At 40.6% G+C, this 24,089-nt stretch overlaps 4 protein-coding genes across 6 annotated transcripts; 2 read left to right on the top strand and 2 right to left on the bottom strand.

Moving 5' to 3' along the window:
* Positions 1–227: 227 nt before the first annotated feature.
* On the top strand, positions 228–1,052 carry LOC115779713 (heat shock protein beta-7-like). Its single transcript, XM_030728473.1, has 3 exons — positions 228–306; positions 459–592; positions 918–1,052. Exons 1-3 carry the CDS (start codon positions 228–230, stop codon positions 1,050–1,052), a joined length of 348 nt encoding a protein of 115 aa, XP_030584333.1.
* A 412-nt stretch (positions 1,053–1,464) lies between these two features.
* cplane2 (ciliogenesis and planar polarity effector 2) lies at positions 1,465–5,035 on the top strand. The gene is made up of 5 exons (XM_030730143.1): positions 1,465–1,798; positions 3,304–3,456; positions 3,634–3,758; positions 4,063–4,202; positions 4,444–5,035. The coding sequence occupies exons 1-5, from the start codon at positions 1,687–1,689 to the stop codon at positions 4,664–4,666; spliced, it is 753 nt and encodes a 250-aa protein (XP_030586003.1). The 5' UTR covers positions 1,465–1,686; the 3' UTR covers positions 4,667–5,035.
* Positions 5,036–5,305: 270 nt separating this feature from the next.
* Positions 5,306–9,333, bottom strand: LOC115780328 (rho guanine nucleotide exchange factor 5). The gene is made up of 12 exons (XM_030729461.1): positions 9,076–9,333; positions 8,569–8,709; positions 8,427–8,491; positions 8,056–8,339; positions 7,103–7,263; positions 6,868–7,020; positions 6,660–6,789; positions 6,513–6,587; positions 6,160–6,252; positions 5,921–6,069; positions 5,642–5,806; positions 5,306–5,543 (listed from the first exon to the last, which is right to left on the bottom strand). Exons 1-12 carry the CDS (start codon positions 9,183–9,185, stop codon positions 5,498–5,500), a joined length of 1,572 nt encoding a protein of 523 aa, XP_030585321.1. The 5' UTR covers positions 9,186–9,333; the 3' UTR covers positions 5,306–5,497.
* A 452-nt stretch (positions 9,334–9,785) lies between these two features.
* ddi2 (DNA-damage inducible protein 2) lies at positions 9,786–20,093 on the bottom strand. 3 transcript variants are annotated; one of them, XM_030729457.1, is made up of 10 exons: positions 19,957–20,093; positions 19,614–19,786; positions 17,460–17,589; positions 16,994–17,260; positions 16,779–16,905; positions 16,426–16,553; positions 15,575–15,703; positions 14,915–15,018; positions 14,574–14,766; positions 9,786–12,428 (listed from the first exon to the last, which is right to left on the bottom strand). In XM_030729457.1, the coding sequence occupies exons 2-10, from the start codon at positions 19,749–19,751 to the stop codon at positions 10,930–10,932; spliced, it is 2,715 nt and encodes a 904-aa protein (XP_030585317.1). In that variant the 5' UTR covers positions 19,752–19,786; positions 19,957–20,093; the 3' UTR covers positions 9,786–10,929. The 3 variants fall into 3 exon arrangements, with proteins under 3 accessions (XP_030585317.1, XP_030585319.1, XP_030585320.1); XM_030729460.1 differs by lacking the exon at positions 19,957–20,093 and adding an exon at positions 12,757–12,805 and having other exon boundaries at positions 12,286–12,428; positions 19,614–19,751; XM_030729459.1 differs by lacking the exon at positions 19,957–20,093 and having other exon boundaries at positions 19,614–19,922.
* Between the last annotated feature and the right edge of the window lie 3,996 nt (positions 20,094–24,089).

The following is a 24,089-nucleotide window of genomic DNA, read 5'->3' as shown; positions in this document are numbered from 1 at the left end:
CGTGACAACGGTTCAACAACAGATCTGACACATTAAATATCTGCAATCCGTATCACGTTCCAGTCCAGCTGGATCATTTAGGGACCAAACCACATCCACAGCCACACCCAGTGGCACCCACAATTTCCCAGTAGCCTATAAAAGACTCAGTGTGCAGTGACAACAGTTTAAAGACAGACAAAGGAGGATTTATTATATCACAGAGACAAAGCCTTTCCTTAGCCCTTATGGAGAAAAGTAGGAGTAATTTCTCTGAGGATTCAGGATCCCTAAATCAGCACAGTCCCAGAGAACACCAATTTACAGGTCAGCTGAACAAAGACTGGCATAGATATACTTTTTAATTATTGATAACCCAGTGGGGAACATATTACATGATTAAAGAAAAATCTAATCAGTATATTCAAAAATTCTGTGGATTTGAGGATCTAATTTCTATACGTAAATGACTGTTTCAGGTCATTTACAGCCTACGGGGAAGGTCCAGATCACTGGAGACATTTTTCATTTCACTCTTGACGTGAGTGAATTTGCTCCAGAGGATGTCATCGTTACATCCTCCAACAACCTACTACAGGTGCATGCAGAAAAGGTGAGCCCTACAGTCAGGGTGGTGTAAAAAGAGGCATAACCAGATGTAACTACAGAACAACAGAAGATAATGAATTACTGGATCGCTGACAAGTTATGTTGTGCTTTTAATTCAGTGAAATTAAAGTAACATGCAGGCTTAAACCGCTGTATTATGTGCTAAATTCTAGAACTATATAGGAACTGAAATATAGATTTATACCTGTTGCTGCCTAGGTTGGCTGGATTGTTGCAAAATGTCTTCTTTGAATTTGGCAGTTTGATGGTTTCTTTGATAGCTTGAATTCCTACTTTATGTTCTCATAACCTCTGTTTTTGCCGTGCAGCTGGGTGACGATGGCACAGTCACAAGTACTTTTTCCCACCACTGCAAACTGCCATCAGATGTGGACCCCATATCTGTGAGCACGTCCTTGGCGAGCTGTGGGCTCCTGACTGTCAGGGCTCACAGGGTGTGTTAGTGTCTAATCTCTGTGCATTTCAATTAAAGCACATCAAGCCTCTTTTCATTTGAACTGTCTTTATTGCTCTGCTGTATTTTTCCCAGATGTAACCTCAGCACCACTTGACGTACAAGTGACACGCTGTAGTTTAGCGACCTCTAGCGTCGAGCTTTTTAAAATGTGACATTTAATGTAAAATGGGAAGGAAATTCAGAGCAACATACAAATAATTGTTGAAATAAATACAACAAAGAAGTAATAATTTTATCATATTTACCAAAGTGGAAAATATCTGAAGAAAAGCTCTGTTGGGCTGTTTCATAAAGGAAAACGGAGATGAGTACGATTAAAACTGGTAACACAGCATGAGCAGACAAAACTATTTTGGCGTGAAGGCAACGCCACAAACTGACGGAAGTGACGACATAGGTTGTCAAGGGACGCTTTAGTTTACGGAAGTTTTCTTTTCTTTTTTTCTTTTCTTTTTTGTTTTTTAATTTTTCCGAGGGCTGTTGGTCAACAGGGCTGCTTGAAATTTCTAAATACTGAAGCTACGTTTGTAAAATCCCTTCTGCCCCGGAAGGGAACCGACTTTTGGCCGTTTTAAGTGACAAACCCGAGCTCTGTGTGACGCTGTAGCCTCATAAACGACATGGCACAGGTTCCTCCTCCAGGATCGGTCGTAGTCGCTGACTGGCATCTATGTAAAGACAGTAAAGAATATTTCAGCAAAATCCTCCACAAGAAGAGACGCAGGAACTTTGGTAATGTCAGTAAAATATATTTCCCCAAATTACAATAGTTTTGATATTTTTTTTTTCAGAAGACCTTACGCACATATGAAAAAGTATTTAGAAATAGGACAAATTGTTTTCCCAGCTGATTTAACGTGACTGAAAATGCATAAAGTACAGCCACTCTTCAGACAAAAGCAAAAACCTCTGTATGCAGCGTCTGTGTTTCATTAGAAATCAGCCACAAAAAGGAGCTGACAAATAATGTGCCTTTCCCATTTAAAATCTCGACATTATAACGGTTTCGATGAAGGAAAAACTCCTAGGTTCAATTCAGTTGAGTTCAGTTCATTTTTATTCATATAGTACCAAATTACAACAACAGTTGCCTCAAGGCCCTTTATATTGTAAGTTAAAGACCCTACAATAATAAGAGAAAACCCCAACAATCAGACGACCCCCTATGCGCAAACATTAACAGCGGGAAGGAAAAACTCCCTTTTAACAGGAAGGTACCTCCGACAGAACCAGGCTCAGGGAGGGGCAGTCATCTGCCACGACCAGTTGGGGGTAAAGTGAGGGAGAGGGCAAAAAGACATGCTGTGGAAGAGAGCAAGAGATTTCTAGTAACTAATGATTAAATGCAGAGTGGTGTATAAACACAAAGTGAAAAAGAGGCACGTGAAGAAGAAACACTCACTGCCTCCCATTTTACTTTTAACTATCCCAGGAACCACAAGTAAGCCAGCAGTCTGAGAGCAAAGTGCTCTATTTTGGTGATACAGTACTATGAGGTCTTTGAGATAAGATAGGGCCTGATTATTCAAGACCCTGTATGTGAGGAGAAGGATTTTAAATTTGATTCTGGATTTAACAGGGAGCCAATGAAAAGAACCCAATCTCACTGTAGCATTTCGATCAACTGAAGGCTTTTTAGGGAGTTTTTAGGACAGCCTGATAATGAAATACAATAGTCCAGCCTAGAAATAATAACTGCATGAACTAGTCTTTCAGAATCACTCTGAGACAGTCTGTTTCTTATTTTAGAGATATTGTGCGAATGTAAGAAAGCAGTCCTATGTATTTGTTTAATGTGCACATTGAAGGACATATCCTGGTCAAAAATGACTCCATATTCCTCAGTGTTACTGGAGGCCAAGGTAATGCCATCCAGAGTAAGCATGTTGTTAAACACTATGTTTAAGATTTTTAGGGCTGAGTACAGTAACCTCAGTTTTACTTGATTTTAGAAGCAGGAAATGTTTTCATTTTTTCACTTTAATTTTCAGGGTCTCTTTGAATTCAGCCCTTTGTAGGTTGATCATTTTAATTTCCATCATATAATGTGGCATCCTTTCATTCCTAACACATTGCCCAGTCCATGGCAATATAGATATCCAGAATGATTCTTTTTCCCATTGTGATCTGATGTGTTTTCAAAGTAGTCCTTTATTTTTTTGAGCAGTGTATTTGCCGTGTGACTCAGGTGTGCAGTTTGTTTTTTTCAAATGGTCCTTTAAAAATTTGTTTTACAGGCCTCTTGGAGTCTCCAGTGATGCCTCCACATGTAGCTGTAGACACGGTTCATTATAAGATCTTCATTTCTGGCAAGAGCGGAGTCGGGAAAACTGCACTTGCTGCACGTCTTGCAGGCCTGAATATTCCCAACATGCACTACGAAACCACAGGCAAGCATCTCACACGGTGTCAAATTGTGGATTATTAACTAGATTATGTAGTATTAATCATTTTCTAAATAATAATCATTGTGAACCTGGCATATTTAAAGTAGTTTACAAAATTAAAAACTCAATTTAAAGGCTGATGAACTCACAAATATTCCTTTTTATCTTTTGTTGTTTAAGGTATTGAGACGACAGTGGCGTATTGGCCAGTGAAGCTAAAAGAAAACAGCAGAGTGCTTTTCTTCCGTTTTCAGCTGTGGGACTGTGGAGAGAATGCCTTACGTAGATTTGACCATTTGCTTCCAGTACGTCTGACAAAGTACAGACTAGGTCATTATTCTAGATCAGGGGTCTCAAACTCGCGGCTCGCATCCGGCCACGCCCCCTACTTCCGGTCCGCGATTTGATGTCAAAAACATGACAATTTGGCCCTTTAAGTTAGCGAAATGTCAAAAAAGTGACTTAAAGGGCCAGATTGTCATGTTTTTGACATCAAATCGCGGACCGGAAGTAGGGGGCGTGGTCGTTTGAGACCCCTGTTCTAGATGAACAAAAAAATAAAAAAATTGACATGCATTTTGCCTGATCCCTTTTCCCTTGGTCTTGCAGTCCTGTAAGGAGCAAGCAGATGCGGTCCTCTTCTTGTTCTCCTTCACAGACAGGACATCTTTCGATGATCTGCCAAATCAGCTTGCTAAATGGACCGAGCTATTTGCCAGGCGTGTTGTGAAAATGGTGATTGGCACCAAGTATCCTTTTTTTCCCTCCTTACAGTCATCTTAGGAACACTGCAGTTTCTTTTACATAACTGCATAGATCCTCTTAGTTTGCAGCATAGTAAATGGTCCACTTTTCTGACTCCTTTGTCATTCTAAAACAAAGTGCAGCTTTGACAAGCCCAAAAACTTTCAACTTTAGTTGTACCACAGCAGTAAAGAGTCTGGTGTAAACATACTCGTTACATAAACGTATCCTTAATGCTTCCTTCAGATTCGACCTTTTCATGCACTGTGATGTGGCAGAGAGAGATGTCAGAGACTTCCAGGATACATGGGGGATTCCGGTGCTGCGTACGGGCGGCGAGGTCACTGACGGGCTGGGTGACGTAGCCCCGCTCCTCAACTGCCTTGCAGAGAAGCTGTGGTATCAGGACTGCATTACAGCCGGATCAGCCAGCCTCCATTCACAGCAGGAGACGGTGACTCCACTTTAAAACTGAACATTATTTCAAGCAAACAGCTCAGCGGGCTGAACCGGACCTGAGGTCACTCCTGCTGGATGGGGCTAGTGTTGAGATGATTGTACTACAGCAGTGGTAAAATTGTCAAGGTTGAGATTTATTACGAAAGACTTATGTCAGAAGCTCCCATCATTGTAAGAAACTGGATGGTGAAGATGAACAGGTATATTATGATGGCATTGCATGAATGTTTCCTTGCTACTCAACTTTTCCTGGTTTTAAAAGATTCGGTGGCATGAAATATTCAGTTATTAAATAGTGTGCCTCAGCTGTGATGCATGTAACTCAAATCTTGTCTGTTTATGGCATCTAAAAACCAATTCGGGGAGTTCTCAGAATCAGGAGACTATATTTAAACACAATGACTTTTTTTTTTTTTTTTTTTTTTTTTTTTTTAAACCCACCATTTTTTGGATTATTAATATCTGAAAAACATTCACTGTTTGCTTAAAGGTTCTTTTAAATACTTACCAGTATACCATAGTGAGACAGTGGATATTTTGTCAAGTTGTCTTGTTACAGACTTACTGGAGTGGGTGGATTAGAAATTTTATTAATTATAAAGTAAAGCAGTACATTGCTTAAAAGCAGCGAGTAAAAAACTATTCACTGTGTGTTCACTCTGGTGAGGTTAGTACATGTTTGAACACAATGCCCTGAATGTGCCTTTATCAAGAATAGTGCAAAGTGTTAAGGGAACTGATGATAAACCTTAAAGGGAACAAGTTAAATTTTTCCAGTTGTCAGCATCTGCAAGTTAAATAGAGCCACGCTTCATCCTTAAAATATAAAACTGCTCAAGTGTCAGTTTTTAGATGACAGTGCCTTCATCCATGCCTCTTTCTGTGACCTGTTTGAGAGGGGGAGAAAAAAAAAAAAAAAGTGTTAAATGGTGAGGGGGTTATAACCAAGGATCAATAAGAGTTTACAGATGGTGTCTGCTCTTACCTTGTGTCTGTAACAACTATCATTGCAGTCGAATGTCCTGCTTGAGATTTGGAGAGATGTAGCAGGAAAGAATTTGAGGGCAGACCCAGGATTTCAGACCTCAGATGCTGAATAGTCACATGTCCTGGGAATTCAGCATAATCCACCACTAGGAAGCGTGCATCCCTGAACATGACAGAGAATTTATATTTATAAAAAAGTAGATTTCAAAAGGAAAAGGGATCATTTAGTAAATGTTGATCATAAACATGTTTTTCATTAATTTATATTGTCAAATACTTTTTCGAAGAGACGATCAGAAGGTCATTGAAGAGGTGGAGATAGATGTTGACAAATGACAGTCTCAAGTTATAAGTGCTCTCCACAGTCAGGTGCTTGAGGCCTCCCTGGTGCACCAGAAAACGCTTGCTTGTGACCAGAGGAACTGACTGGATGAGAGAGAGGCCCTCTGTTAGAGTTTACTTCTGCAGGTTAGAGAAGAGGATCGAGCCCAGTATGAAGTGTTTTTTCCAAATCACCTTAACTTTGCCAAAATCCAGCAGCATTTCCAGGCAGACCAGCTCCTCAATTTGTTTCATTTTCTGGACCCCTTTGTCACACTCTGTCACAACCTGGTGTCAGAATAGTGCAGCGGTGGAAGAAGTATGCAGATTTTTCACTTAAAGAGTTGTCAGTGTTGCATTGCAGAAATGCTGTTACAAGTAAAAACTGCATTCAGATTGGTATGTGATATCCAGAATGGAGAAAAAAAAAATCCATTAGCCTTTTAAATGTTATGGAATGAAATTAAGTATAAAGTAGAAGAAAATGGAAAGTGAATCTCTTGTTTACGCCAGTCTCAACATGAGCGCACAGATCTGAACAGCATTACCTCATGAATGGCATCTATTGCTTTTTTGAGGTTTGAAACCGAGTCCGAGTCTGGCTCAGTCAGTTTCAGGATGCTCTGAAATGAAAGAAAACAGAAACCTAAGCTGATGTAGCAAAAAATCTAACAATTCAAATCTCAGAAGTTTACCTCAAGCAAAAGCTTAATACGAGTAATTCTCTGGAAGGGAAGTGCAAGGAAGGACTTGAGGGTCTTTCTTTGACAAACTGGGTCACTCTCAAGTTTCTTGAGGGTATACAGAAAATCCCTGTTATGCTGCCTTGAAAAGGGGAACATGACAGTATTCACTGTGGGGTGCTCAAAGTGTAATTTATCATCAAATGCAGAATACACTTACAGCTTCTCGTTGATAAGGGCCTCTTGGTACATCATATTTGTCACATATGGCACATACAGGGTCACAAAATGTTTGGAGTGCTGGAGAACAATGTCGCCAACCTGAGAGATGAATATGTTCTGTCCCAGTCGACTTTCCAAATCTGTGAGAAACCTAAAAGACACAGAAGTCTGAGCAGAAACAAAAGTACAACCAGCCCAAAAGGACAAGGAGGTACTATATGTGGAGGTCTCACTTTTCACTGGCTGCCCTCACGTGTCGAATGTTGGAAAACAAAACGTGATGCTCCATTTGCGACAGAGTTCGCTTCAGCTCCTTTGATATATAAAAGTGATTTACAGCCACGCCGAGACTCCTTAGATAAGACGCTTCTGAGCTGATCAGCTCAAACGTCGTCTTCAGAGGAAGAAAATGAGGGAACAAGAATTTGTTGTCACAATTTAAAAAAAAATAGAGGTAACATTCACCATTTGAAAACAACAAATTCAATCATAAAAAGATTATAATGCCTGTATAATCAACACCTGATAAAGATTCTGCACAAGTTTTAGGCATTCAAACTTAAATAGAATCTGTTTGACAAAGTAGGCCAAGATCTCAAAAAGCAACACATCGTGCCACGATCTAAAGAAAATCAGGAACAGATGAGAAGTCATTTACATCCATCATTCTGGAAGGGGTTACAAAACCATTTCTAAGACTTTGGGACCCCAGTGAACCACAGGTTCCTCCTCAGTGACATGAAAGACTCATTTTTAGTTATCACAAATACTTGATTGCATTTCTTGCAGCCAAGGGTGACAACTAGTTATTAGGTTTAAGGAGCAGTTACTTTTTTTTTTTTTTTAATATATAAACATAGGGCCAGGTAGGTTCAATTTAATTTTAATAATAAAAATCAGGAAGTGGGCAATACTTTTTCACTGCACATGTGCAGCCCCTAGACAATACTTTGAGGATGAGATGAACATGCTAACATACACGCTACAGGTATAGACTGAAATGCAGGCATTTTTTAACTTCACCTTAAGCACAGTAAAAATGCTGAAAGCAATATGCAATCCCACCAGCTGAACACTTGTGTCCCGCTTCATGAGTGTAATTATAATGTACCTTTCAGTTTAGTTGAATTGCATGCATCATCTTCATCATCTCTAAACGTAAAAAATAAAACTTTTTTTTGCACACCTCCTGAAGGCGAATCTCTCTGGCTGTTAAGCTGCTGAGTAGACCAGATGCCTTCACCTCACGCAGATCTTGCCAGAGTGTACAAGGTGTCACCTTAATAGGCAGACGTGGAGATGTGCATAGAGCTGCTGGAGGGCTTAGCAGAGGTGATACCTCGGCATGAGTGAGCTGGGTCTGCAGGCTTTGCAGATACTTGGGGGTTATCATTTCAGAAAAAACGCCGTCTTTGAGTCTGTGCAGATCATCTTTCATCGCCTGGAGACAGTAATCCTGGTACAGCGGGACTGCAGAGCCAAATCAGAGAAACTGTTTTTTAAAAATGACACTTTATAATAAGTGTCAAGAGGCCTTAAAAAGAAAGGTCAACTTACAAACACGAATGTACTTTGACTGGAACGGTACACACTGCAATTCCTCCTTAACTGCATCCTTATCTCTGGATTTATTAAGAAGGGCACATGCAGTTAACTGTAAACCTTTTGCCAGAGTTAAGAAATTCAGACCTTGTCTTACCGTTCTTTACATTCATCCAGATCGTCTTCCTGAAATCCAGGTGGTGAGAGGAATTTCGGCACTGCTGAGGGATTTTTTCTCAAATCCCATGCGTGCCTTAAAGCCACCAATCTGAGAGCTGAAGATATTTCTATACGAGGACTATGACAGGACAGAGAAGCTAGTAGTTCTGCATGAAAAGGCTTACTTTGTCATTCTAAACTGAAGAAAATCTGGTATGTAGGGCCAGTGCCTCATTGCATCAGTTGAACTTAAACTCCTGCTCTCTGGATATTTAGCTCATGATTTTAGCTGACAGATTAACAAAACAAAAGACCAAAAAAAAAAGAAGTCTGGGAATGTTTGAACAAGATAATTCTCATTTTGACTCTACACATCCCCAGATTTGAAATTGAGATGCATTTACTCATTTTATAGTCTGAAGTTTTTAAACACCATTTGCAGGTATCTGTTTTAATAAATAACTAAAAAAAAAAAGAAGTACCTTTTAGGTGCTGCGATCCTTACCTGCAGTTCTCAAGCTGGCTTGAAGACGTGTTGCCCTCATCAAGGCCTCCAGAACACTGTGGCCTGTTTTCCAGAGAAAAGCCTGGACTGGCCAGCTCTCTCCTCTCCATGTTTGGTAGTTGTCAGATTATTTACTAGATTGCTTCTAAAGAAGTTTATACTTTTGATGAGTTTTCTCAAAATGTGTTCTCTGCTGAAATGAGCTTTTAGTCTGTAAAAGTTTTCACTAAAGGCTGCCACTGAGACCTGCTCTAAACTCTGGCTGATGTGGATGCTTCCTTCTACTGCTAATCAGACTAAACTGTTTGAGTTACCTGCAGTCTGAGCAGCAATCAATTACAAACTAGAAGCAGGTGTGCTTCTTTACACACTCATTCAAGGTTTCACATCCTATAGAAGCTCGTTTCGGCTACGCGGGGCGGGGGCAACGCCATCCGTAATTCAAAATTTCAGGTCGTCACAAAATTTCAATTTCACTTGAAATTTTGAGATAACCCAAAATTTTGACTTACGGATGGCAAAAAGAAGTTTTTTCAGTGGCAGGAACATGCCTCCGTAACACAATGAGTTTAGCTCATGGCTCTTATTTAGATACCACATATCTTTTAATTTACTGATTTATTACTATTTTAAAATCAGTTTATTTGTGATTCCACATATGGAGTATGCAATATTTCAGAAACTCCAGACTTGGTATTTGTGTTTGAAAAATGACTTGAAATGCAGACATTTTTACAAATACTAGTTTCATTTTATTTGCAATTTAAAATTCCATACAAGAGAAAAGTAAATAATTCAATCTGCCTGAACATTGTGGATAATGTATGACTCAAATAAAGCCATTAAAATTCTCGATATGACATACTAACGAGACATTTGACTTTTCTTTTGTTTAAACAGATTATAAAATGAAAATGCATGTTTTAAATCATTATCACACACTATGATGAACTGACACAAAATAAAAGGCTTCCTGAATGGGAGCTACAGATTTGTAATCTAGACATGGCAAAGACTTCAAACTGTGGATACATACAGTACAAGATACCTCCTGTAAATAACATACTGAATCAAACAATCCCATTTATGATCATACTTCAACAAACACACTTGTTATTTTTTTTTTTTAGTGAGAATGACACTGACATGTTGGATTTTCATTTATCAGTGAAAATTATTTGTAAACGTGATCAAAAAATGATCAACCCTCCTTAACTGCAACAGTTCTTCCATCATAGGGTTGTGATTTGTCAATTTAAGGAGCTGCAAAATAAATTTCTGCATGAGGTTTTATCAAAAAAAAAAACTTCAAATATCCACATTTGTGCTGAACAATCTTAAACTTACCAGACAAAGTTAGCCTGGCATGAGGAGTAGTGGTAATGCTACTCCACTCTGAGATTGTTTTTTTTTAAATTTTTTTTTATTAATGCTCAACAAATTAAACTCTTAAACAGCAATGGTTTTATGACATATCAAAAAGGGGGAATTACAATAATGTTTAATGGTTCAATAACCAATAATAGGCATTTAATAATATATCAATGCTGGATGACAAAACAATAAGAAAATCATTCTGTGATACCAAATTTCTAAAAACCAATGAAGTGGGTGGGCACCCAAAACATCTGCATGCAAACACACCTCACATATCTTTTTAGCCAGAAAAGTATCAGCAGTTGTCTTGTTCCTTCTCGGATAATCTGTACGACAAACCAAGAGACAGCATTTCCCTGTGGCTTTTACGTGCTCCCTGCTAAAAGGGGGGACTGAGACATCTGGATCAGTAACAAGGTTCCAAATAAGACAGATGTGGAGTTGGGAGGCCAGGGACTTGCGTGATTGGTTATGAGTCTAGGTGGGCACAGTGATACTGCGGGCTAGTAGTGCCAGCAGAGCTAGCTCCACAACCCCATGGGCTTGTTCCAGTGCCTCTGCAGCCTCCCTGGCAGAAAAGCCTGCTGCCTGGATTCTCTGGATGTGCTCAGCTGGAAACTGTTCTATAAAGGGATGTGGAGAAGGGAGAGGAGAGGCTGGAGATGAAGGCTGGGGAGCCTGAGCCAGAGGAGAAACTGACGAGGACAAGGTGCTTGAAACTTCCTCCGGTGAGCCCGATGCCCTTGACATAGGGCTGAGGAAGGTGTGCTCAGTTTGGAGGCTTAGGGTGTCTGGGGTGTTGGCGCCAGAGGGTTGTCCATCTGCAACCCCTCTCCCATGCTGCCCCTCAGGAGGCTCCCTGAACTCCAGATCCCCAGCAGGATCAGGAGGAACCTCTGGCTCAGACTGAGAAAAGCTGATGTTACTCGAGTCATCTTGCCAACATCTGTCTGCCCTCCTCTCCTCATAGCCATGTGGACACTGTGGTGGTTCTTGTTCACCCACAGCCTCTGCTCTATCACCTCCCAGATGTTCATCCTGGTTGGGCGCAAGACACTTAGATGGTTCCCCATCAGACACAGCAGCAGCATAGTTGGCTTTGGCATCGCTTGGTTCTGCACCGGATGTAATGGCAGTAGAGGGGATAGGCTGGGTATTTTCAGGGGTTGGGGTGCATGGCTCAGGGGACACTTGGTCTGTGTCCTGCCTGAATGGATGTGAGGGGGAGCAGGAGGTGCTGCGGTTTTGTGACTGAGCACAGTTGTTGGATACCAGTAGCTCATGAAGCTCTCTAAGTGCAGATGCCAGTGAGGGGATGCTTTCAGAGCTGGAGCAGCGCTCTCCATCAGGCTGGTCCCTCTCAGAGGACCTCACGCTGTCAGAAGCAGTGGGAGACTCCATTTCAATAGAGTCAGGTTCCCTGGGAGCACTTGGACCGGTTTCCACTGTAACAGCTGTCTCACACTCTGTCACCTCCTGGTCCATGGGTTGAACAGGGGAAAGTTCCTCTGGATGGGGGAGCATGGAGCTGCTCACCCCCTCGACCGATTGTGCATCCCCCTCTATGGCTCCAGCCTGTAGCTCTCCCCCTGGATCCTGGGATACGGTGTTCATGTCTGCAGGAGGAGTACATGTATGCAGAACATCTGTTGAGGGGATGGTTAGAGGGGGCATCTTGGAGTTGCTATGGAGAGGCAGAGGGTCAGGGTGGAAATGATGAGGTATAGAAGTTCCATCCTCTGTTGGGGATGAAGGCCGAGGAAGCTCCTGGAAGCCAGGTTGATCCTGGCACTGCCCTGGTGCTGAGGCCTGCTGCATGGCAGCTGGGGCAGACTGAGAGCGATCCAGGGTTGGGTTCTGGGGTTGATCAGAGGAGAGGCTTTGGGAAGGGGAGGTGGCTGACGACATTTGGTCTAAGGTTTTAGGTAATGAAAATGGTTGGGGCTGCAGTGAGGTAGTCTGTCCATCTGCAGTGTCTATTGTAAGAGAAAATATAACTAGGAATTAAACTGTGAACCCCAGTGTGCAAGCATTAGTTTGAACAATGGCAATTTAATAGCATCAGAAACAAAACTAAATACACATTTCCCTTACCTAAACTCTTGAGTGCATTCTGTACTGATAATTTACTGATACTAGCATTTCCTCTTCTAACAGTTAAAAATAATCACAATAAATGCATTATTAAATAACAACAAAGGTACAACACTGATTAATTGACCCAGCAGCAAAATAACAGCAAAATAAAAGAAACAAATAGCAATGGACTTAGCACTGGCAATGGACTTGTGAATTTTGCAGTACCTGGTTGGTAGGGCCCTCTCCAGCTGTCTCCAAATGCATCAGTGCTGTCCTGCTCAGGGGTTAGGGCACACACCACACACATCATGCAAAGGGACGGAGAAAGTTAGCAGTCACACACAGGGCATGCACCAAACTATCGGCCTTTTCACACACACAGATGTGAAAAGTGTCATCCAAAAAAATAAATGAATAAATAAATAACTTGGCTCTAAGTTCTGACAAAGAGGTGGCAGCGTACATCCCCTTCACTAAACCTCAGAGGAGCTCATTTCAAAAGCTCATTCGACAGTTAAAAACTGTGGGCTGATTAAACCGTCTCTCCTGACTTCAATCCATTAACAGCCACCAGTCATTTTGGGCATGACTGGAAACGTTAACAATAAGGGTGGCAGTTGCATAAAACAATAATGTGAGCATTAAAGGGAAACCGAACAGTCCGGTATGCGTGGAAAAACTTTCCATTTACAGTTTATCCGTGATGGCAAAGTAGGAGTGAGAGATTGTCAACAAACTATGTAATTTCAAACTGTAAACAGTTTGATAACTGTACAAATACAGAGGGAGTGATTATCGTTTTATTACTAGTTATGTCAACACTGCAGACATTTTTAGTCACTGTGCAAACACAAAAGAAGCACACTATGTTGAGAGGTCAACTTTCAACCAAAGTGTTTTTTTTTATTAATCTTTTCGTTTAAACCTGGGGTGGGCAACTCCAGGCCTCGGGGGCCGGTGTCCTGCAGGTTTTAGATGTGTTCCTGATCCAACACACCTGAATCACATATAGAAATCATTAGCAGGACTCTGGAGAACTTGACTGCATACTGAGGAGGTAATTCAGCCATTTGATTCAGGTGTGTTGGATCAGGGACGCATTTAAAACCTGCAGGACACCGGCCCCCGAGGCCTGGAGTTGCCCACCCCTGATTTAAACAGTTGATCATTAGCACTGTTCCCTTTAAACTTTCTCTTGTATGTATATTTGATTCATTTTATTTTATAATTAGAAGATGTCATTTTTACTTAGAAGATATGGACCTTGTAACTATGAAACAATGTTTAATGTTTGAGATTTTAAACAAAGAGACAGCAATACAACAAGAAAGCCTGTTTATGAGAAAATCTCTCTAACCCATTTTCTTTAACAAATGCACTGAACTTTGTTTTTGTTCTATTTTTTCATGGTCTGCGTAATAGATTCTGGTTCATACAAATAACCACCTACAATTCTGTTAGCACAACATGTTTTTTTCCGTTTGTCTGCGTAGGTGGCTTCAAGCGCTGTTCTCACACTCCTCAGATCCATCTGCACTGGAGTCCACATCATAATCGGACAAATTTTAATAGTTCTATGTGAACTCACTGCAATGAAAGCGTTTCGAGGAAGCACTTTCAAGGATGTGATTCCTCCAAACTTCATCTGAATAGAGGTATTTTTAGTGATTAAACAAAGACCACAATACACCCAGGACGGGCAGTAAGGATTGTGAACTTTATAGCAGTGTCATAAATTGTAAACAATCTTTATATCTATCATACATTAGATACTTTATGCTTAAAAAGCTGATGCTTAGTTCTTCTGTTTTTATTACGCTTTCATGTGCCTGACTGCCTCATTATCTTATTCCAAAACACATTTAATTTGCTGAGATGATGACATGAAGCAATCACGTGACTGAAAATTTAGATGACTGCATAAATGGGGTTGAGAGTAAGAAGCTTTAAGTGGCACATGCAAATGTAGTTCCAACTGAGCTGGAAAAAAAACTCAATGAAAAACAGGCTGAAGGTGCACACATAAGAAAACGGTTTCTTACCGCTTTCCTGTATGGACCTCTGAAGCGCCTCTGCTAGTTCTCTGTCAGCCAGCTCATCTGGTCGGGCGTCTTCACGCCCCTCTGTGCCGTACGCTAGTCGGGCACACTCTGGCAGCTCTGCCTCAGATAGAAAGCGAGTTTCTGTGCCTGTAGTGCCAATTAGGAGCACGCTTTTCTTCAGATCAATCGAACACTGCAAGAAAAATAGAACAAACAACAATCTTTAGCTTTCCTAAACATTCAAAATAAAATTAAATAAACAGAAAATTAAAGTGGTATATTATTTAATTCCAATCTGATGCTGTCTTGCACTAGTGTACTCAGATAAAAGGAGCTCACACCTGGTGTCTCTTCAGCATATCCAGGCCAAGCAGCATATCCATAGGCTGGTCTTCTAAGATGGAGAAAGAACAAGGAAGGAAGTCCCCCTCTATCTGGACCTGAGCTGGATTATGAGCAACAAAACAGAAAGAAAATAAATAATCAAACACACAAAAAATGCTATGCAGAGACTTAAATATGGATGTATTTGAATTTGAAAGAATATATCCAAGTGTGGGAAATGTAATCTAACTACCCAGAGTCAGACAAACACTTTCTAGCTCTGTGTGGAGGAACTACTGATTAATAAACATAGCTTATTAGAGGAAAGTCAAGAAAATTGCTCTGGATTAAATATTGCTAAACTGATGCTACTGAGTCATTTCACAACATAAATTTAGAAATTACCCTTTGGAAACACTTAAATTAAACCATAATTATGGCTGAAAGTAAGTCAGTAATTGTGCTGAGCTTGGCTATCTCAAAATGCTGTTAGTGACTGTTTTTACACACGGCCTTCATCCCCAGCAGAGGACGGAGCTTCTATACCTCATTATATCCACCCTGTCCCTCTGCCTCTCCGTAGAGGGGACACCTTGGAGTTGCTAACTATCCCCTCAACAGATGTTGCTTTAAATCTAGTGCAAAGTTGCCTATACCAGAAACTTTCTGACACAAACCCAAATGAACTCTGCCAATGATCTTCTGGGTGCCTACTCCTTTGGCAATCCCGGCCCAGCGTCGGTCCACCAGTCGCATAATGTTGCAGCGCTCTGCGCATGCTTGGCTCATGATGGTCATCTGTGCTCCTAAAAGTGAAGAAAAATCAGTGAAAACTAAAATGGAAATATGTTTAAACACTAAATAAAGATACCTCATATGTAAACCCCAAATACACACCTGTAAATATTTGTCACTCTCAGATGGTTGCAACACTATTTTGCTGACAAATATATGTCCACAGACACACCTATAACAACTTTAAAGCTGCTACAGGAGGTGTCTCAAGGACAATATTTTCTCTCTCCACCTGACAGACCCCAGACTGGGTGAGTCTCTACACCCATGAGGTTAGAGGACCATGAGACACGTCTTTCGTGATGTGAGAAACAAACAGAATCCCACTCTGATAAGTATTATGCTGGTATTTTGTTTATTTTCATACAGTCCTGCCATAAGCCTCCGCCTTTAAGTGGCGCACTGCTCTCCCTCTGATGCAACAGAGAGCATGGCATTTGTGGCTTAAATAGTCTCACAATAGTATGGAGCAAGAATGATGGTGCTTTAAAACTGGGTGGATAACTTTCCAGCTGAAGATTGTTATGCGCTTAAATTTTTTTATTTAATAACTGATGCCTACAAAACCACCCCTATCATTTGCTGATTTTTAAAAATTTCTTTAAGATTTATTCCTTGAATCAAATTATTCAATTTTTTTTTTTCGTATTGTAGAAAAAAAAAATCCTTTTTTGTGTGTTAATTTTATGGTTCAGCCGTACTACTATTTGTATCAGGATTTAATGTTCATTACCTGAGTCAACAAAAGCTTTCACAGGGTGGCCATTGACTTTGCAGTTAATGTACAGCATAACCACCTGTCCAAAGCTTTCTGGGGCCTCCTCCATTGCTATGGTCATGTTTTCTTCCACATTGTGCTGCCTGAAATTTGCACAAATCCAACAGTGAGTGACTTAAAATGAAAAATCACAACATACTGCCTATATGTAGTTAGCAGGCTGCAAGAATATCAAACACTCTCACACTACAAAATATTAGACCAGAACATGACTGGCAAGTGAAAGTGAAGCTGTGCAGTAATTGGGATGAGGATTATTATGTGTTGTGAATGCCTCTAGGTGATTTACTTTGAAAGCCTTTTCCTACCTGATGTCCTCTTCAATCTTTGCTTGGGCTTCCAAATCAAAAGGGTCAGCAGTCAAAAGTTTGATTCTCTCCTGCTCCCTCTTGGCTCGATCCTGCTGTTGCTCCAGCAGCACTTTGGTGAAACGCTCTGAGGAAATACAGTTAACATGCTAACATGGCTGATTCATTATGAATTAAAAGACCACAAAAACACCTGTCACTCTGTTTTAGTTCACCTAAGTCTCCGCTCAACAGGGCCTCAGCAAGCGGCGGGTTTCTCTCCTTGAGGAGCGAAAGCTCGTGTGGATTCGATAATAGCATCTGCTGAAGTAAGGCGGGGTCATCCAGCCCCTGAGGAGAGGGGCCACGAAAGGCCATTGGCGTGGAAGGCTGTGCGGCACGCGGCTGTGAAGCCTGTTGCTGTGGTTGTATTGCACCACGTTGATTGGCTGAAGAAGAGGTGCCTGGGACTGTGATGGAACGAAAGTCAATATGGGGCAGACCTGAAGAACAGAAAGGGTAAAAGGTAGAAGATTAGCATACTGCATGAGATTACATGAATATTTTTATATCATGTCTCTAGACATGTAACTCATCAACCGAGCACTCCCTTCTCTCTTAAACTGCACTTACTTACGATGATTTTTTTTTGACTGAACATCGTTCCCTGATTAAAACCAAACAAACATGACTGTGTATGACCTGGGAAAGCTGGCTGAGTTGGTGGTGGCCTTCTGTCAGCTTGCCGGAGAACCACCACGTCTCCATCCTTAACACCATACGTCCCCAAGGCACGAGTGAGGTCTTTTAGGGGCTGTTCAACATATGTGATCTGGACAAAAATAAGGACCATTGAATAAAATGATGAAGCCGCATGCAGAAGATTCAGAAGTTCTTGCTCACATTTTATTTGACGTGGATATGATTAGAATACGACATGATTTCACTAGGGTGTCAATCAAAAATATTCAGTTATGGTCACACAGTTTACATAAAAGCAGGAAATTCTCACAATTTAGAGGGTGAGTTAGAAAGAGTACAGCATTTTAACTTGAATAAAGATCTCCCAGTAAACAATAAGGCTTTAATATTGCTTCATATCTGTTTCAATTGTTCATTTTTCCCCGCTTTGTTTTACTAGTGCAGGCCCATGCTACAGTATTAGTTCGTCTGTTTGTGTTGTTGGCAAACTGATACTTTATAATGTCGAGAAAAGAAAAAAAAAAAAAGCCTTTTTATAGGCTAAAAATGGGTCATTTTACACAAAAATGTTTTCCTGTATTAAAGTAAGAAGATCAGGTTGTTTATTTTCTGTTTTTGCTGTTTATCTTATATTATTTGTATCGTGTCATGGCCTTTTGTTACTGTTACTTTAAAATCACTGTAAATGAGAGTTCATGACTTTTTGCGTTTAAATAAAATGATTACATTGCTGCTCTCTACTTGACTGACACGGACTCCACTTACTGCTCGGTCATTCCATCTCAACACATCAAATTGAAGAAAAACTTCCCACCTGACCATCCCAGGTTTGCCAGACAAAATTCCAGGGGAAAGATGTAGAAATTATGCAAATTTTGTTGCAAATTTTGTAGTACTACTTTTTGAAAAAAGGGAAAAAAAAATGTTTCAAAGGATGAAGTTAGAGGTGTTTTTATACAGATTTCTAATATAAGTTTCTTTTTTGATGGGCCATTTCAATACTCCATTATCAAGAAAACTAGAAGCTGTAGAAACTGCAATTTTGCAGGTTTTGCAGCTCGAAAGGCCTAGAAATACTTCATTTTCAGCTTCTCATATAGAAAGCACATAAACAGTCCAAAAAAAAAAAAAAAAAGGAATAGTTTCACAGATATTATTATTCTTACTACTTTTAATTAATTGGGAAGTCCCACTGAAATCAAATCTCTTTTGCAAAAATGATCTGGGCAAAGTAACAGCTAAATACTCAATGGTAAACATTAAAGCTTGAATACGAAAAACAAAACACCCCCCACCACCACCAAATTCTTATCCAACTGCAGTGCAATATTCCCCAGATATCACACCATGTCTCTCTCATTTTCATATTTGTATCTAATGAGGCAACATGGAATGACCCTCAATTCATCACCTTCACTTTCTGTTTCCAAGTGGACCAAAGCAAGTAAAAGAAATGTGACGTATATATGGAAGCCAGCAGCAGAAACTGAAACAGACCTAAAACAAATAATCATACCTCCATTAATGTTTATTCTTCTGATAATTTTTACTTTCCATTTAGTTGTTTGGACTACAGTCAGATTTACTCTCTATTTTTGTCCCAATCTAACATAAACTACAACTGCATGCATTAAATGTGTTTAAACCGTTCTAATTCTGCCTAAATAAAGGCTCTGGAGAATCAGTAGCTGTACTTTTGATATTACTGTGCAGCACTGCTGTATCTACAAACTCCATCCACCCTTTTGAGAACCTCACAGCTCTTCACTGAGTCAGATTCACATGGTTGTTTATCACGTTTTTGCCCTTCTTCTGTCTGCTCAGATAACGTTAAACGTGTTATATCTTGAGCTGCCAGGCGTACAAAACTCACTAACCTTCACCCTGAATTAAACTTCTCCAACCATTAATTAATTAGCCGGACAACTATTAGCCTCGTCAGTTTGCCAGTGAGCTCACTTTCGCTTAGGTTAACGACACCCATACTTTAAACGTAGGCGACATAAGTCTGGAAACATGTCTGTTGTTGATAACAACGCAGGTTTCGCAACACCACGTCTATCAAAAACAGCAAAAGTCCGATTCACGCTAGCAGCTAGTTAGCTTAGCTGCTAGCTACGTTAGCTCCATGGCTACATGTAGCATGGGTCTTGCCTGGATTTCCCCAGCTGGGATTCCTGATTCCAGCTCACAAAGTGCTACGAAGTCTCTCAGTTCCAGCTCTGGGGACACATCGAGAGCGAAGGTGGTTTCTGGGCGATCCCTCGGCGCGCAGAAAACGGTGACCAGCATCGCTTTTTTGGGGGCAGGATCTGTGGACAAACCCGCTGTAACAGAATGCGTTTAGTGTAGTGTAGTTTCTCACATGGAACCCCAATTAGTTTGTGGATTCCCCCCCACACACACCCCCTCACTCAATTTAAAGCTGTTTTTCAGCAGAAATGGCGTCAAAAGCAAAAGTATTTACATGAAAAAAGAGTGACTGCTTTGCACTTACTGGGAAGAAGCCTGATGTCACAGTTTCTCTTTTAACAAGAGCCAAAGTATTGCTCAGGAGTGCCGCATCTCATTCAACCTGTTTTCCGACGTGTCGCAATACAGAATTTGCAGTCGTGAGTAGTTTGTAGTTTCTTCTTCTGATTTTACAAACAGCAAAAACCAATGTCAAGTCAGCACCATCTACTGGAGAAATACATAATTACATATGCTCAAGGAGAGGCATAAAGACCTGCAATAACTTTTGTAACTTAAAAAGAGAAGAATTTTCTTCTCCTTTTTCTTTTGGTTACTTTACACATGTTCACATGTTCTCCTCCCCTGCATCCACAAACCTTCACTCTGGTCTTCCTTTTTTTCCCTCCCGCCTGGCATCTCCAGCTTCAGCATTATTTGGCTAACATATCCACTATCCCTCCTCTGCACATATCCAAAGCCATCTCAGTCTCTCCTCTCTAACTTTGTCTCCAAACTGGTCAGACTGAGCTGTCTGATGTATTCATTTGTAATCTTCTCCATGCTGGCCACTCCCAAGGAAAATCTGAGTATCTTCACCGTTGCCTCTCGCTTTTTTGTCAGTGCCACAGTCTCCAAACCATACATCATAGCATGTCTCTATATCTTGCAAACCTTCCCTTTCATTCTTGCTGCTATCCTTCTGTCACAACTCACCCCTGACACTGATCTCCACCCACTCCACCCAGCCTGCACTCTCTTCTTGACTGTGTGGAAAACGTTCCTGTCTTCAAGTCTGTAGGTATATGTATCATAGATGATCTCTCCTAGTCCCCAATCACCACAGTGGCAGTCAAGAGGGCACAGACTCTACTTCCTGAGTGTTGTCAGGAAAAACAACCTGCAGAACAACCTGCAGGAGAAGCTCTTTTCCCTGCTGCTTCATCAAGAGTGTGCTGCCATACAGAATATCTGTTTGGTGTGCCAGCAGCTCAGGGGCAGAAAACCCTTCAGAGGATTGCGAACTCTGCCCAGAATACAAAAACAAAAAACGAAACAAAACAAAACAAAACAACCCCCCCCCCAACCCCCTCTTTAGATGATCTTTTCAGCTCTCACTTCCTCAGTAGAGCAGCCAGCATCATGAAAGACATAATGAAACAACATATACAGCATTGATATTTTCTTTTTGTAAAAGGTGAATCTATAAATTTAAAATTTGTTATTTTAAAAGATTGTCTCACTCTGGCAGACAAAGAGGAAAGAAACTGAATACTTATAAATTAAATTTGTTCCAAATTCAATTTATAAGTTCCAAACAATTTGTGTAAGGATAAATTAGGTCCATATACAGGACATAAATTCAGTACCAGCATGCGTACAACAACATCTACTATTGCTATTGTGGTTTCCTTTGTTTTTCCTTTATTTTTTTATAACAGAATGTGCAAAGGTCCTGTAAAGGTATTTAAAAAAAAAAGTATTTGCTATCAATGGGGAAACAATGTTTCAATATATGCCAATAATTGTTTAATTCATAATAACATTATGTAAGTGTGTATGGTGTATATTATGTGTTTTTTATGGTTGACATAATTTCTTTAGTGAGTCAAATTTCATAGCTGTGTGAAACCTACATGCAAAGTTGTGAAGAATCTAAGGTTGGTAAAACAAGAAGGAAATAGTGCCAAAGCAGCTATGGCAGCATAGGGTGAAATCAAAAAAATACCAAAGAGAAGGCATTTTTGGTATTGTACAAAGTATTTCAAATACAATTAAAAGTGTTTTAAGTAATAAACAAATCAAAAAATATGACATTAAAATCCAGCTGACAAGCACAAAAATACATTTATTGAAAAATGTATAAACCAAGACAAAAGTACAAGTAATGGCCAGTGAGTGTCAGCCATATTTTGCTTCAGTTAGAAGTACTAACAACGGAAGCAGTGATATGCAACTGGTTAGGAGGACATACTGTATGGTTTAAAAGTTTTGTCTTTTTTTGGATGGAAAAATCACTGGAGAAAAGTAGGAGTTCTATGGTAACACACACAAAATTAAATTTGGTTCCGTTTAGCATGCTCTTAGTCATTTTGAGTTTTTCTTCGTTGCACACCCACAGTGCATAAAAGACTGTGCTAACCGCACTTATCCTGCATTAATTCCATACAAAACTGCAACTTCTGTGCAGAGGCGTCATCTGCTTTTGGTGCAAGCAAAGGTGCAGAAGCTTTGTTGGGCTGGGTCGATGTGGACTGTGACGTATTATCAGTCAATGAAATATTGGAGAAAAATATCCTTTTTATATTGAATATTATTCTAAATGTGGTCAGTTTTTGTTCAAAGGCACTGCCTAACTGACAATACATGAGTGGATGTCTTTTAATTTAATGTTTGTTTTCAAGAACTGCTGATTGACGTAACTGCAGGTTATCTGCTGTGTCTTGTGTCCTGGAAGTGTCTACAGTGAGAGGTGTTGCTGATGATGTTTATCTAAGTTTTGCTGGTTCTGAGTATGCCTTTTCATTGGCATAAGACTGATTGTTTTAATGTAGGGTAAGCACATTGTATGTAACCTGAATCTAAGTCAGTGGTTTTCAAACTTTTTCTGGTGTGTACACCTATGGAACTGAAAGAAAGATTTCAGGTTTTTAGGTTCAGTTTTGTTATTCACTGAGATCAGATTAGTTCCTCTTTAATGTTGCTTTGTATCTAAAGAAGTTGGTTAAAAAAAATTATAATTATATAAAAATTTCCTCACTACTAAATATTCCTCAGTCAACTGTTTGTGGTATTATAACAGAGGTTGCCAACTTCCTGCAGAGTCTGGATTAAGAATGGGATGTCACTCAAGTTCATATACGTGTGAAGGCAGACAAATGAATACTTTTGGCAATATAATGTATGTTTTCATTAAGAATCAGAATCAGAATCAGAATCAGAAGGTTTTTATTGCCATATGGGTGAACAGGTTCACAGCATTAGGAAATTGCTGCGGTACTTCGTGCTTACAGAAAAAACAAATAAGTATAAAAACTATAAGACAATATACAAGTATACAAATTGCAAATATACAGCGATATTAGAGCTATAACTATAACACAATATTACAAAATTACAAAATATACAGTGCAGAGACTAATTAAAAGATAAAAGAATGTAAACTATATTCCACTAATATGTACATCAGTGCAATCAGACAGGTGCATAGACATAGGGTCATCAGCGTTTGTGGAGGGTGGTGGTAACAGTCTTAGGGTTATTGTTCATGAGTCCAAGAGCAGAGGGGAAGAAACTGTTCTTATGGCGGGAGGTTCTGGTCCGTATGGACCGTAGCCTCTTGCCTGAGGGGAGAGGGTCAAAAAGTCTGTGCCCAGGGTGAGAGTGGTCGGCTGTGATCCGACCTGCACGCCCCAGTGTCCTGGAGGTGTACAGGTCCTGGAGAGATGGGAGGTTACAGCCAATCACCTTCTCAGCAGAGTGCACAATGCACTGTAGTCTCTGTTTGTCCCTAGTGGTGGCTCCAGCGTACCACACAGTGATGGAGGAGGTAAGGATGGACTCAATGATGGCAGTATAGAACTGCACCATGGTCCTTGCTGGCAAGTTGAATTTCTTCAACTGCCGCAGGAAGTACATCCTCTGCTGGGCCTTTTTGACGACAGAGGTGATGGTGGGCTCCCACTTGAGGTCCTGGGTGATGGTAGTTCCCAGGAAGCAAAAAGAGTCCACTGTGGTGATGGGGGTGTCAGTCAGGATGATGGAGGGTAGAGGGGCTGTGTGCTTCCTAAAGTCCACTATAATCTCCACTGTCTTCTGGGCGTTCAGTACCAGGTTATTGTGGCTGCACCAGGACACCAGACGTTTGACCTCCATCCTGTAGGCCGACTCGTCCCCGTCTGAGATGAGTCCGATGAGAGTCATGTCGTCTGCAAACTTAATAAGCTTGACAGACTGGTGGTCAGAGGTGCAGCAGTTGGTATACAGGGAGAAGAGCAGAGGAGAGAGGACACAGCCCTGAGGAGTGCCAGTGCTGATGGTCCGGGAGTCCGAGACATTCTTCCCCAGCCTCACGTGCTGCTTCCTGTTCATCAGGAAGTCAATGATCCACCTGCAGATGGGATCTGGCACGTTCATCTGGGACAGCTTGTCTTGGAGGAGATCAGGGATGATGGTGTT

Source organism: Archocentrus centrarchus, chromosome 5 (genome assembly GCF_007364275.1).
Source record: "Archocentrus centrarchus isolate MPI-CPG fArcCen1 chromosome 5, fArcCen1, whole genome shotgun sequence".
Lineage (NCBI taxonomy): Eukaryota > Metazoa > Chordata > Actinopteri > Cichliformes > Cichlidae > Archocentrus > Archocentrus centrarchus.
Note: the sequence above shows the minus strand (reverse complement) of the source record. Positions and strands in the feature narration are given on the sequence as shown.

Excerpts from the sequence above, each read along its gene's own strand:
- LOC115779713 (XM_030728473.1), top strand. The coding sequence starts at position 228 with ATGGAGAAAAGTAGGAGTAATTTCTCTGAGGATTCAGGATCCCTAAAT. Across the intron at positions 307-458 it reads CAGAGAACACCAATTTACAG|GTCATTTACAGCCTACGGGG; the intron begins GTCAGCTGAACA and ends TGACTGTTTCAG. Across the intron at positions 593-917 it reads TACAGGTGCATGCAGAAAAG|CTGGGTGACGATGGCACAGT; the intron begins GTGAGCCCTACA and ends TTTGCCGTGCAG.
- cplane2 (XM_030730143.1), top strand. The coding sequence starts at position 1,687 with ATGGCACAGGTTCCTCCTCCAGGATCGGTCGTAGTCGCTGACTGGCAT. Across the intron at positions 1,799-3,303 it reads GAAGAGACGCAGGAACTTTG|GCCTCTTGGAGTCTCCAGTG; the intron begins GTAATGTCAGTA and ends TTTGTTTTACAG. Across the intron at positions 3,457-3,633 it reads CATGCACTACGAAACCACAG|GTATTGAGACGACAGTGGCG; the intron begins GCAAGCATCTCA and ends TTGTTGTTTAAG.
- LOC115780328 (XM_030729461.1), bottom strand. The coding sequence starts at position 9,185 with ATGGAGAGGAGAGAGCTGGCCAGTCCAGGCTTTTCTCTGGAAAACAGG. Across the intron at positions 8,492-8,568 it reads CTGGATGAATGTAAAGAACG|AGATAAGGATGCAGTTAAGG; the intron begins GTAAGACAAGGT and ends TAATAAATCCAG. Across the intron at positions 7,264-8,055 it reads GAGAGATTCGCCTTCAGGAG|ACGACGTTTGAGCTGATCAG; the intron begins GTGTGCAAAAAA and ends CTTCCTCTGAAG.
- ddi2 (XM_030729457.1), bottom strand. The coding sequence starts at position 19,751 with ATGCTGGTCACCGTTTTCTGCGCGCCGAGGGATCGCCCAGAAACCACC. Across the intron at positions 17,261-17,459 it reads AACTCAGCCAGCTTTCCCAG|GTCTGCCCCATATTGACTTT; the intron begins GTCATACACAGT and ends TCTGTTCTTCAG. Across the intron at positions 15,704-16,425 it reads GAAAGCTTTTGTTGACTCAG|GAGCACAGATGACCATCATG; the intron begins GTAATGAACATT and ends CTTCACTTTTAG.